Raw genomic sequence first — 13,705 nt, 5'->3', positions numbered from 1 at the left:
TTTAAAAAAATATGACAATGATAATAATACATGCTAGTTAAGCTGTATAAGCGAATACACACACAAAGCGACGATTACAAAAATTTCTACCAATCTTTCGTTAAAACTTAATTTCAACAATCGATCTGACTGACAAACTATTGAACGAACAAATACGTCATAGTAGTAATAACAATTTATTGTGTACTCAACGCCAGGCTTAAAATAGGAATGCAATTAAACAGCCTTAGCCAAACTTTTTAAAAAATACAAACTATAATAGCGAAACAAATACAGAAAGTAAGCAAATGGCGAATAGATGAGGCTGGTACAATGCACTTGAAGATCCTTCCAGAGCTGAAAGAGACAGATAGTTTTCTTATAACAAGCAATTAATTATTTGTAATAAGCCTCAGGCGACAAGCTATAAATTCAGCTTATACCACCACTTCAGTCAAGTACTATTTCTTTTCCTTGTTTGAGATTCCAATGAATTACCGAAAGTTAAAGTTACTAGGCTAACTCTAGTCCGACTTGCAGAAATAAAAGTGATCTTTCCTTTACTTCTTCTTCTTAGGAATTGTTGAGCCATGAAGAAAATTTTAGATATAGATAAATTTTTATATAATCTCGCTCTCCTCTGGTATCTTGGCCGATTCGGTGGGGTGGGGGGGCTGATTGCATTTACTGCCCTCCCCACTCTAGCCTTCTGAGTTAAGGGTGGAGGGGGGGCGGTGCTATTTTTATGGAGAAATCAAAATTTGTTAACAAAATTAGTTGAATATCTATTTAATATAAGCTACTTATTGATATTTGAAACCATTTGTATATTATGTCGCACCATATTCTTTTTTTTTTTCAAATTTTATCATGAGTAAATATAAAATGAAAAAAAAGTATCTGTGAGCATACCGGATTTCTGTAGGAGTCCGCGGGCCGCATAAAATAAAATTTGCCCACCCCTATACAAAAGGAGGGGCGATATAATCCCAAAAAATAAGTTAAAGTATGAATAATTTAGTATATAGTATTAAGTATAGAACTCGTAAATAAATTGTGTGATTTCTCTGCTACAATTCGACCTCCGAGTGGAGGAGAGGTCGTCGATCGCCGCTACACCTATCCTACCCCACTCCCTTGTCACCCATTCTCATGCATTATTTCAAATCTAAGAGATCTTTGAAATCGGGTCTAGAGTTTCAAACTACCCAGACTAAGAATTGAACTCACCGCAAAGTAATTCTCTACAATGTCTATCAGGTGGGCACTCCGAGCAAGCCGTCCCAACGTTGTACATGGGTTTACCTATAACATTGCCCCTGTGTGCAAATAAAATAGTTATTTATTTTTGTAAACAGTTCTTGTTATACAAATAAGAAGAACATTTTTATGATCTAGTTATCACTAGAACAAGTACAGCAATACACTAATGAAAATAATTTGTAAAACACGCGAAATATCCAAAATCCTTTTTTATTTAAAAAAAAAAAAAAAGCCTAACTAAGGGGAAGAACTCAGCCCTTAAAACTGAATCTCTTAATTATTTAGAGGATATTTCCCTTATTTAATGTCAAACAAAATAATTAATTACCAATTATTAATTTAATTATTTGTTAATTCTTTTTATTGATACGCATTTCTTTTAGGTATAATAAATAATTGTTTATAAAGTTTGAACTGGATCCGAGAATGGGTGTGGGAGAAATAAATTGTATACTCATCTAAGGGACCAAACTCATCTATTTAGCCATACTGTGAATACTTAAAGAAACATTTCCTTTGTTGGCATCAAACAAAATAATAAATTACCGGCAATCAATTGACTAATTGGATAATTTTTGTATTGAATTATGTTTTTGTCTATGGCAATAAGTAATTGTGCCAAGTTTCAACAGGATCCAATGACGTGCGTGGGAGAAAGAAGGTGTGCAAACTTTTTACAAGACGGACAGACGGACAGACGGACAGAGTGAGTTGATATCAACCTTGTACACAAAACAACAGCTGAACAATGGTTTCAAACTATGTATCAGACACCAACCATGCAGCATAATATCATGAAGCATAGACTCTTTTCTCAGTATCAAACGGCAAGGCAACTTTTTTCTCAATATCAAACAGCAAGGCATCTCTTTTCTCAATATCAAACAGCAAGGCATCTCTTTTCTCAATATCAAACAGCAAGGCAACTCTTTACTCAATATTAAACAGCAAGGCTACTCTTTACTCAGTATCAAACAGCAAGGCAACTCTTTTCTCAATATCAAACAGCAAGGCAACTCTTTTCTCAATATCAAACAGCAAGGCAACTCTTTTCTCAATATCAAACAGCAAGGCGATTCTTTTCTCAATATCAAACAGCAAGGCAACTCTTTTCTCAATATCAAACAGCAAGGCGATTCTTTTCTCAATATCAAACAGCAAGGCAACTCTTTTCTCAATATCAAACAGCAAGGCGATTCTTTTCTCAATATCAAACAGCAAGGCAACTCTTTTCTCAATATCAAACAGCAAGGCGATTCTTTTCTCAATATCAAACAGCAAGGCAACTCTTTTCTCAATATCAAACAGCAAGGCGATTCTTTTCTCAATATCAAACAGCAAGGCAACTCTTTTCTCAATATCAAACAGCAAGGCGATTCTTTTCTCAATATCAAACAGCAAGGCAACTCTTTTCTCAATATCAAACAGCAAGGCAACTCTTTTCTCAATATCATCAGATAAGCAACTCTTTACTCAGTATTAACAGCAGGTAACTCGCTTCCTAGTATTAACAGGAAGGCAACTCTTTACTCAATATCAAACAGAAAGACAACTTTTTTCTCAATATCATCAGATGAGCAACTCTTTACTCAGTATTAACAGCAGGTAACTCTCTTCCTAGTATTAACAGCAAGGCAACTCTTTTCTTCGTATCAAGGTTAAAGTTTTGAAGAAGAGTTATGTCTTTCATCAACCTTTTGTGAAGTCTTACTTGATTAGTAATACCAATATAAAACATTTCTATTCAACATCTTAAAGATTAGGCTGTTTATGTTTATGTTAACAGGTATCACGAATTTTTACGAATTTCCCGCAAGTCTAGAGTCGACTTTTCAAATAATTAGTCTACGTAACAACTGTGGGCCTACTTTTGAGCCAACCCGTAATTATTGACCGTATTAGTGCATTACGTACCGCCTGTGTATCAAAGTCATGGTCTGTTTCTGTTGAGATACTCGTCGTGTGTTTAGAACCAAATAACAAAAAAAAATGGCATTACCGTGTTTTCATAGTTTTGTTAACCTTGTTATTACACCATCTATCTATCTATCTATATATATATATATATATAATTCTCTTCTTCCCTCAACAGTTTAAACGAGAAGTATAGGAAAGATCACTCTCTTATTTCTGCGGGTAGTCCACTAGAGAACAAGAAAAGGGGGGGGGGGAGAATACGTAGTCACAAAATAACAGGGCCGATAGCAGTAACCAAGCAATATCTATCTCTTTTTTTTTTTTTATTTCTACCTGACGTTAAAAAAAAAAGAGGGGGGGGGGGAGTAATCTACTCTGTTGTAACTATCGAAGCGACAGAGCACGCTCAAGAGTTTGGACACCATGGAAAGATCACTCTTTTATTTTTGCAAACTCTGACGGAGGGAGTTATCCTAGGTCATTTAAGAGGCGAAAATAAAAAAGAGGGTCGGGTGGGGGAGTGGTATTCATCCGTCACTAAATAGCAGAACCGGACTTAACCATTGTAGAGCCCTATGCGAAACGGATTTCGTGGGTCCAAGTTTGGGTAGGCATACGGATAATAAGTGAAATTGAAGAGTTTGTGTTAGAAAATAAATTCGTCTTTGCATTTTATTCATTCTTTTACTTTACGAGCCTTGCGTGTAGCGAAGTCATACAGTACATCATAAAAATTCTATTTCCTACATAGATCACGCTCAATAGCAGGAATTACCAAATGCTTCAATCTATCTTTGAGAATTGTTGACCTCAAGTAATTCCTCATTAGTTTGAGGCACGAGAAGCTTCTTTCACTAGATTCCACAATTGCATAATGCCGTTTTTTTTTAATCGCTTGTAGGATTGGCGTATTCCATATTAAATGACAACCCAAAATGACAATTTTCGTCTATATATTTCAGGAGATCTGTATGAGTTTTCAAAAGATTTTAATAATTTCCGGATATTTCCAGGACTTTTAAGTATATTTTGCAATTTCAGGAGATTTCCAGGACCTCCTGGTAAATCGACAGGAGGCCGAGGGAAATCTGTTATAAGTTATATAATGGTGTAATTTAATAATTCATACACCTAAAATTAGCGCGGGTCCTATAAAAGTGCAGGGCCTACTTCGGTCGCATAGGTAGCAGTGGTCTAAGCTCGGCCCTGCAAAATAGTGGCCGTATGCTACGCCGCCGGTTGACTAGTTTTTTTTATCGTTCTTGAGTCTGTTCTAAAAATACTATTGATGAGTAATGACTGCGTGTGTATGTGTGTGAGTCTACTTACGCCGGTCCATACTGACAAACGATGTAATTGGCATTAGAGTAGGGCATACTCGCCCCGGTTAGCGTGGTACAAAACTTTTCGCCACATCCCAGAGCGTAGGATTTTGCCCAAACAACCTGAGAGAGGTAAAAGAAATGCTAGCATAATGTTGTTTATGTTAGATTGACCTGTAGCCCCCGACACACATAATGTTATCTATGTTATAATGACATATAGCCCCCGACACACACAATCAATTTTATCTATGTTATAATGACATATAGCCCTCGACACACACAATTTAATCTATGTTATAATTACCTATAGCCCCGACACAAACAATTTTATCTGTTATAATGACCTATAGCCCACGACACACACAATGTTATCTATGTTATAATGACCTATAGCCCCCGACACACACAATGTTATCTATGTTATAATGACCTATAGCCCCCGACACACACAATGTTATCTATGTTATAATGGCCTATAGCCCCCGACACACACAATGTTATCTATGTTATAATGACCTATAGCCCCCGACACACACAATGTTATCTATGTTATAATGACCTATAGCCCCCGACACACACAATGTTATCTATGTTATAATGGCCTATAGCCCCCAACACACACAATGTTATCTATGTTATAATGACCTATAGCCCCGGACACACACAATTTAATCTATGTTATAATGACCTATAGCCCCCCCCCCCCGACACACACAATTTTATCTATGTTTTAAAAAAATATTACAAATAACAAAATGTATAAAAACTTAAATTTCTACTTGTGTAATGTCCATCAAGAAAAAAAAAGTTTACATTTATTTACATGTATGTAATGTCCTAAAAATATACCTGTGTGTAATATATTTTTTAAAAAAGTGTACCTGTGTGTAAAGTATTTAAAAGAAAAAAATGTCATAAAAAAGCCTACCTGTGTGTAATGTCCTCAAAAGTCTACCTGTGTGTAATGTCCTCAAAAGTCTTCCTGTGTGTAATGTCATCAAAAAAGTCTTCCTGTGTGTAATATTCTCAAAAACGTCTACCTGTGTGTAATGTCCTCAAAAAAAGTCTACCTGTGTGTAATGTCCTCTAAAAAGTCTACCTGTGTGTAATGTCCTCAAAAAAGTCTACCTGTGCGTAATGTCCTTAAAAACAAACCTACCTGTATGTAATGTCCTCAAAAAAGTCTACCTGTGTGCAATGTCCACAAAAAAAAACTACCTGTATGTAATGTCCTCAAAAACGTCAATCTGTATGTAATGTCCTTTAAAATAGTTGACCTGTGTGTAATGTCCACATTTAAAGTCTATTTTGTGTGTAATGTCTTAAAAAAATCTACTTGTATGTAATGTCCTCAAAAAAGTCTACCTGTGTGTAATGTCCTCAAAAAAGTCAATCTGTATGTAATGTCCTTTAAAATAGTTGACCTGTGTGTAATGTCCACATTTAAAGTCTATTTGTGTGTAATGTCTTAAAAAAAACTACTTGTATGTGATGTCCTCAAAAAATCTACCTGTGTGTAATGTCCTCAAAAGTCTACCTGTGTGTAATGTCCACAAAAACAAACCTACCTGTGTGTAATGTCCTTTTAAAAAGCCTAGCTGTGTGTAAAGTCTACCTGTGTGTAATGTCCTCAAAAGTCTACCTGTGTGTAATGTCCACAAAAACAAACCTACCTGTGTATAATGTCCTCAAAAAAGTCTATCTGTGTGTAGAGTCGACATGTGTGTAATTTACGCCAAAGTAGTCTTCCTGTGTGTAATGTCCTTTAAAATAGTCGACCTGTGTGTAATGTCCACATTTTAAGTCTATTTGTGTGTAATGTCCTAAAAAAATACATGCGTTTAAAGTCCTAGAAAAGTCTACCCGTGTAATGTCCTCAAAAAAGTCTACCTGTGTGTAATGTCCACAATTAAACGTAGGTCTGCAGGCCTTAGTTGGAAAATCATAGTCTTTTTTCTCATCGTACCATGCATCCACTGCGTGTTTAGGAATTGTCTCCCCTGTCAATAAAGGACATGACATGTCAACATTGGCCAACATCTTATTCAACAGAAACATATCGACCTGATCATTTACAAAGCCCATACCAGCTCACTATGTCTGGTAAAAGTTTGTACACGTTATTTCTCCCACACCCAATCTCGGATTAAGCTGAAATTTTAGCAAAAATTATTTCTTTTACTTGCCAACACAAGAATCAAGAATAAAAAAAAAACAACAACCGATTAGTTAATTAACTACTGGTGATTAATTATTTTGTTTGTTATCGCAGGAAGGGAAAGAAATTGTACTTGACTGATAAGTTGACAACTCCTGTTACGCCGATCACCTTTCAGCTCACAATATATGTCGCATTGGTTTACGATTGTACCTGATTCGCACCCTGCCCAGCGTAACTCTTGAACTAAAAGCAGTCCCTCTATAGACTCCATACTGTACATAATGTTATTCCCAAGAACATCACTATTTGCTGTACGGTATAGCCCTCGTGCGTCTGTGAAGTGCTTCATATTGCGCTACTTACACATAATTTTACCGAGTATGTTTATTAAAGAAAGAATTTAAATGTAAATAAACAAAATTTCACAAGCCTTTAGGTGCAAGTAGGACCTTCTAGGACATTGTTTATTCAAAAGATGTAGTGAAATAGTTGATGATTATTTATCTTATGTTATCTTATATAATACAGACGTTACTTCAAAAAAGAAGATGATTACGTCCTACGCGTCATGCATTCAGTCATGCATATTAACCAATGACTTAAATTATGCCAAGTCACTGGTTTTCCTGGCTAGCTCAGGCAACCCATTCCATGCTCTAATAGCACTAGGGAAGAAGGAGTATTTGTACAAATATGTCCTAGCATATGGGATGAGGAATGTGCCTTTATCTTTATGTTTGTGTATAGTCATGAGAATCTGTTTACAACATTGATTTAATGAGTTACTAAGTATCTATCGTCATTCCGTGTGTCGTCCTAGTTTAATGAAGCCTTTGTTTAAGGTTTCCCTTCAGTGCTACTTTCATTCTCATTACAGAGGCCATGAATGAGAGAATGACAATTCACCAAACACTTTCTATCAATTAGATAATCATTAACTCTTTCTCTCCTAATCGACGATACCATCGTTGATTTTGACCTCATAAAATTAAATTAATTTTTACTTTTTTAAACTTGACTTTGAATTATATAAAAAGAGCAACATTTTCTGATAACAAACAACAAAGCTATTGAAGCCCAATCCTAACAGGGTATTGAAATAGTAATGAGCGAAATGAAGAATTCCTTCCGAAACGTGGAAAAATAATTACGGAGAGAAAGAGTTAAATCAAATCCATTATGCCAGTTCATAGAAAGGAATTTTTTCTATTTGTGCCCAGGCTGTTATCAAACTTAAATCTGTAACAAAAATGTTATTTAAGTATCATCTGGTTAAATTCGATAGCTCAAAATTATACATGATGCAAGAGCTTCAATCTTAGAACGGCATTAACTCTTTCTCTCCTAATTGACGTCGCCAACGTCGATTTGATCCCCATTAAACTAAATTGATTTTTGGATTTATAAACTTTATTTTGGTGTTGCGTTAAACGAGTTTGCTTTCTCCTACAATTTGATACCAACTAGAACATTTTCTGATCACAAAAAAAAAAAGTATTGAATTTTAATAATAACAGAATAGGGAAATGCAAATGAGCAAAACAGATAATACTATCGAAAAGAGGAAAATAATTACGGAGAGAAAGAGTTAATTCTGTTTGTGCTATTGAACTTAAAACTTTAACAAACAAGTTATTTACATATCTTCTGATTAAATTTGAAAGCAAAAACAAAATAAATGATGCAACTATGTGAACCCAGACTCTACTAGAACTTCAATAAGCGCTTAAACTTGGCTTGACTACCTACGAAGGGGGCTCGAGGTTCGACACCCGACTCGGGCAGAGTTGTGTTTATTGAGCGCCAAAAGGCGGAAAAAACAACTCATAGATACCCCCTCCCCCCCCCCCCCCCCCACTGGTCCACAAATGAGATTAGACCATAGCGATCTGAGCATGCTATGAAAGAAGCGCTATATAATTATATAAAAGCCATAATTTCACAAGTAAAAAGACCCCCCTTTAAGAAGACAATGCTATTTGGGGAAAGTTTCGATGTGGACATTACAGTCGACATACTCTACTACATAACACTGAGAGCGTGGTGGCCAAGTGCTAAGCGCTCAGATTACGACCCGAGCGGTATTGAGTTTAAATCTTATTTTTAGACCGCACCTGAATACATCGAACTCTAATAGATACTTGAATTTGTTGAGGGGCTGAAAAGTAAAAGGCGGTTGGTCGTTATGCTGGCCACATGACACCCTCGCTAGCCGTGGTGCTAGAAACAGATGACCTTTACATCATATGCCCTATAGACCGCAAAGTCTGGAAGTGGAACTTTACTTCCACTTTTACTCACTACATTCAAAATACAACTGACCTTTCTTTGGTGAATGCATTCAAAATACAGCTGACATTTCTTTGGTCAATGAATTAAAAATACAACTGACCTTTCTTTGGTCAATGCATTCAAAATACAACTGACCTTTCTTTGGTGAATGCATTCAAAATACAGCTGACATTTCTTTGGTCAATGAATTAAAAATACAACTGACCTTTCTTTGGTCAATGAATTAAAAATACAACTTACCTTTCTTTGGTCAATGAATTAAAAATACAACTGACCTTTCTTTGGTCAATGCATTCAAAATACAGCTGACATTTCTTTGGTCAGTGCATTCAAAATACAACTGACCTTTCTTTGGTCAGTGCATTCAAAATACAACTGACCTTTCTTTGGCGAATGCATTCAAAATACAGCTGACATTTCTTTGGTCAATGAATTAAAAATACAACTTACCTTTCTTTGGTCAATGAATTAAAAATACAACTGACCTTTCTTTGGTCAATGCATTCAAAATACAGCTGACATTTCTTTGGTCAGTGCATTCAAAATACAACTGACCTTTCTTTGGTCAGTGCATTCAAAATACAACTGACCTTTCTTTGGTGAATGCATTCAAAATACAGCTGACATTTCTTTGGTCAATGAATTAAAAATACAACTTACCTTTCTTTGGTCAATGAATTAAAAATACAACTGACCTTTCTTTGGTCAATGTATTCAAAATACAACTGACCTTTCTTTGGTGAATACATTCAAAATACAGCTGACATTTCTATGGTAAATGAATTAAAAATACAACTGACCTTTCTTTGGTGTATGCATTAAAAATACAACTGACCTTTCTTTAGTGTATGCATTAAAAATACAACTGACCTTTTTATGTATGCATTTAAAAAACAACTGACCTTTCTTTGGTGTATGCATTAAAAATACAACTGACCTTTTTTGTGTATGCATTAAAAATACAACTGACCTATCTTTGGTGTATGCATTAAGAATACAACTGACCTTTTTGTGTATGCATTAAAAATACAACTGACCTTTCTTTGATGTATGCATTAAAAAGACAACTGACCTATCTTTGGTGTATGCATTAAGAATACAACTGACCTTTCTTTGGCGTATGCATTAAGAATACCACTGACCTTTCTTTGGTGTTTGCATTAAGAATACAACTGACCTTTCTTTGGTGTATGCATTAAAAATACGACTGACCTGTTGAAAAGTAAAGATTTTCCCCAATCACCTCATGTCCTCCAATATTTTAACGTTGACTTTGAGTGCTGTGAGTAAAGTCACATTTATCTGCATGGGCTTGGGCAGAGGTTCCTATGGCATCATCCCAGTGCTGGAGTAGAGGAAGTGGATAATAACAGAACTGTAATCATTGGCAGATTTGTGACAGAGCTGGTAGATATCAAGAGACCTAGAGATCTAGCAGTAATCAATTCTTACAATGCAATATACTACTTTAGTGGTTCTCAAACTTTTACTCGAGACTCTCCCTCCCCTAGAACAGGGGTCGGCAACCTGCGGCTCGCGAGCCACATGCGGCTCTTTGGATGTTAAGCTGCGGCTCTTTAGTTCCTTACGCCAATATGATTTATTTTAAGCTTTAAATAATTAAATCGTTCTGAATCGATTAACGAGGATTAGGCACCGATTCTATCTCTCAGCCAATCGTACTCGCTTTTCAGCTCAGCCCTCCCCCATGTCTTGAAATGTAACATATTTGTAGGTGAAATATATTCAGTTTTTTTCTGTCTTATCACTTGCTATAAATGAGTCACAAGTTGCCCTTTTTTTGTCAACTATACGTCTTCCCAAGGTCTAAAAGAAGAACTTCTAGGATTGCTACCGCTCTCGTGACAAACTAGAGGGGAAAATAGAGCGTTTGCGTTTGGAAAGATGTCTATCATCAGATTGACATATTCGTGCGAGCAAGCGTTCTCTTGCATTATTAATATAATTAAAAGTAAAGTAAGAAGCCAACTAACAAATGAAAATTTAAAGTCGTGTTTGAAACTAAAAACAAGTTATGAGCCAAATGTACGCAAAGCCATCGAGTACTATTTATTGTTTTGAAGAAAATAAAATTGTGGCTCTTTAAAAACTTTGAAATTTTGTAAATTGTAAGTTTTGGCTCTTCCGACTCAAAAGGTTGCCGACCCCTGCCCTAGAACACAAAATGTACGCTCGCGTCCACTCTAGCCAGTCCAAGTAAGTGTTAGAGTCAAACTTCAAGTGTCAATTCCTTAAACTCTTGTCTTTCAATGCCCCCTTTCTTATTCGTATCAAGTTACGTCCCCTTTCGTCACTCCTCTAACTCAGTGGTTCTCAACTTTTTTAGCTCGGCGTCCTCTTTATGCAATTCTACACTACGTGACGTCAGTGTATATCTATGTCTATATCTATATCATCTTTATCTATCTATTTATGTGTATATGTCTGTCTGTCTGTCTATCTATCTATCTATCTATTGTTGTAAACCTGGTGGTGACACAGATGGGGGTAGTGCTGTGTGTTTTTAGCCTACCCAAATCGCCACAGTCCAGCGCAGGACGAGCGGTCAACTGTGACCAGTGACAGTACACGCCAGTTCGGCAAGGACCAGTGTCGTAAATATTACGCACGCAAGTCACGGCGAAAGCGATCAACTGGAGTGGTCAAGAAGGTTCGAGTTCGAGGCCAGTAGAGACACTATATAAGAGCGCGTGTGTTAGAATCACTTCACTTCACGTTACCTCGCAATGTGACCAGTACGAGGCGAGAACCAGTACGGTGTGTGAAGTCAGGCGGAGCAGAGACTAGGTTTTTCTAAAGACAGTGTTAATGTTGTTGCCAATTGCGATGTATTTGAAATTAAACTGGCTGATACTTTGGAGCCCTAAGTCCCCAGAGTTGCGAGGTTCTTTAAGTTCGTTGTGTCGTTCTTTAAGTTCGTTGTGTCGTTCTTTAAGTTCGTTGTGTCGTTCTTTAAGTTCGTTGTGTCGTTCTTTAAGTTCGTTGTGTCGTTCTTTAAGTTCGTTGTGTCGTGTGGTGCAGTTTGAAGAGAGCCTGGATAGTAGGGAAGATCGTAACACTATATATATATATATATATATATATATATTCCTACTTACAATTAAACCCAACTAAATATATTCAAATCTTAATGACTATTATTCTATTGCGTATTCACCATATTCATGTTGCATAATTATTTGACAATCTGAAAAGCCTAACGACCACGGACCGTGTATATAATGACTATGGACTTCATTTTTAAATGACGTTGTTGAGACAATGTATGCCAACAAGGCAGCACGTCAATGTGGTTGAACTTGTTTCGTGTTTCGCTAAATCAGGAATTACTGGGACCGTTTTTGTAAGATCACAATTAATGTCGTCTGCTGTCGGAAATATTCCGTCTTGTTTATTTAGAGATTTTAGACAAACAGGCAAAAAGATATTACCGGAAAAGAAAGAATAAGGCTACACACACGTATGACCTAACACTTGATCCATATTTGTGTTTCTAGCCTTGAAGAGAAATCAGTTTACGATCCTTAGTAACTACGGAGTTAAATCAACTCTCTATGTAAGAAAGACTCTGGCAAATAATTATGCTATCCACATGCTGAGAACCTCTGATCTGATTGCTCTCAGTTACAAAACTAGCAATGACCAAATCAAACATCGTTCAGATTCAATCATACCATCAAAACGTAGCACCTTCTGTAGCAAGCATACCATCTGTACTTACCATAGATAGCATACCATCTGTACCTACCATAGCAAGCATATCATCTGTACCTTCCATAGCAAACATACCATCTGTACCTACCATAGCTAGAATACCATCTGTAGCTACCATAGCTAGCATATCGTCTGTACCTACCATAGCATAGCATATCATCTGTACCTACCATAGCAAGCATCCCATCTATACTTACCATAGCAAGCATACCATCTGTACCTACCATAGCAAGCATACCATGTGTACCTTCCATAGCAAACATATCATCTGTTGCTACCATAACTAGTATATTATCTGTACCTACCATAACAAGCATACCATCTGTACTTTCCATAGCAAACATATCATCTGTAGCTACCATAGCTAGTATATTATCTGTACCTACCATAACAAGCCTACCATCTGTACTTTCCATAGCAAACATATCATCTGTAGCTACCATAGCTAGCATACCATCTGTACTTTCCATAGCAAACATATCATCTGTAGCTACCATAGCTAGTATATTATCTGTACCTACCATAACAAGCATACCATCTGTACTTTCCATAGCAAACATACCATCTGTACCTACCATAACTAGCATACCATCTGTACCTACCATAGCATAGCATACCATCTGTACCTACCATAGCATAGCATACCATCTGTACCTACCATAGCATAGCATATCAACTGTACCTACCATAGCTAGCATACCATCTGTACTTACCATAGCAAGCATACCATCTGTACCTACCATAGCAAGCATACTATCTGTACCTACCATTGCAAGCATACCATCTGTGTCTACCATAGCAAGCATACCATCTGTACCTACCATAGCAAGCATATCATCTGTACCTACCATAGCAAGCATATCGGCTGCACCTTCTTTGGCTCTTGCCTCGTTATGGGCCCTAACCATAGCCACTTTTTCCTCTTCACTGAATCCGTTAGTTCCTCTTTTCACTATCCTATGACTTGTGTCATTCAAGACTCTCCTCAACTCTAAAAACAAAAAGATGAATGAGACTCATAAGTTTAATGCAG

At 36.6% G+C, this 13,705-nt stretch overlaps 1 protein-coding gene and 1 long non-coding RNA gene across 4 annotated transcripts in view; both read right to left on the bottom strand.

The window, feature by feature from the left end:
• Positions 1-160: 160 nt before the first annotated feature.
• LOC106067210 (GLIPR1-like protein 1) overlaps positions 161-13,705 on the bottom strand; it is a 53,794-nt gene continuing 40,249 nt past the window's right edge. For both annotated transcript variants that reach the window (XM_056034594.1, XM_056034596.1), the window contains 2 exons: positions 1,210-1,298; positions 161-336 (listed from right to left, as the gene is read on the bottom strand). In XM_056034594.1, coding sequence (XP_055890569.1) covers positions 254-336; positions 1,210-1,298 — 172 coding nt within the window. In that variant the 3' untranslated portion in view covers positions 161-253. The remainder of the gene's footprint in view (positions 337-1,209; positions 1,299-13,705) is intronic.
• The window catches only part of LOC129927192 (uncharacterized), a 16,063-nt gene continuing 6,937 nt past the window's right edge, over positions 4,580-13,705 (bottom strand). For both annotated transcript variants that reach the window (XR_008778788.1, XR_008778787.1), the window contains exons 3-6: positions 13,521-13,663; positions 10,150-10,282; positions 6,375-6,484; positions 4,580-4,604 (exon numbers count right to left, since the gene is read on the bottom strand). This is a non-coding gene — a long non-coding RNA (uncharacterized LOC129927192). The remainder of the gene's footprint in view (positions 4,605-6,374; positions 6,485-10,149; positions 10,283-13,520; positions 13,664-13,705) is intronic.

The sequence above is a fragment of the Biomphalaria glabrata genome, chromosome 7 (genome assembly GCF_947242115.1).
Source record: "Biomphalaria glabrata chromosome 7, xgBioGlab47.1, whole genome shotgun sequence".
NCBI lineage: Eukaryota > Metazoa > Mollusca > Gastropoda > Planorbidae > Biomphalaria > Biomphalaria glabrata.
Note: the sequence above shows the minus strand (reverse complement) of the source record. Positions and strands in the feature narration are given on the sequence as shown.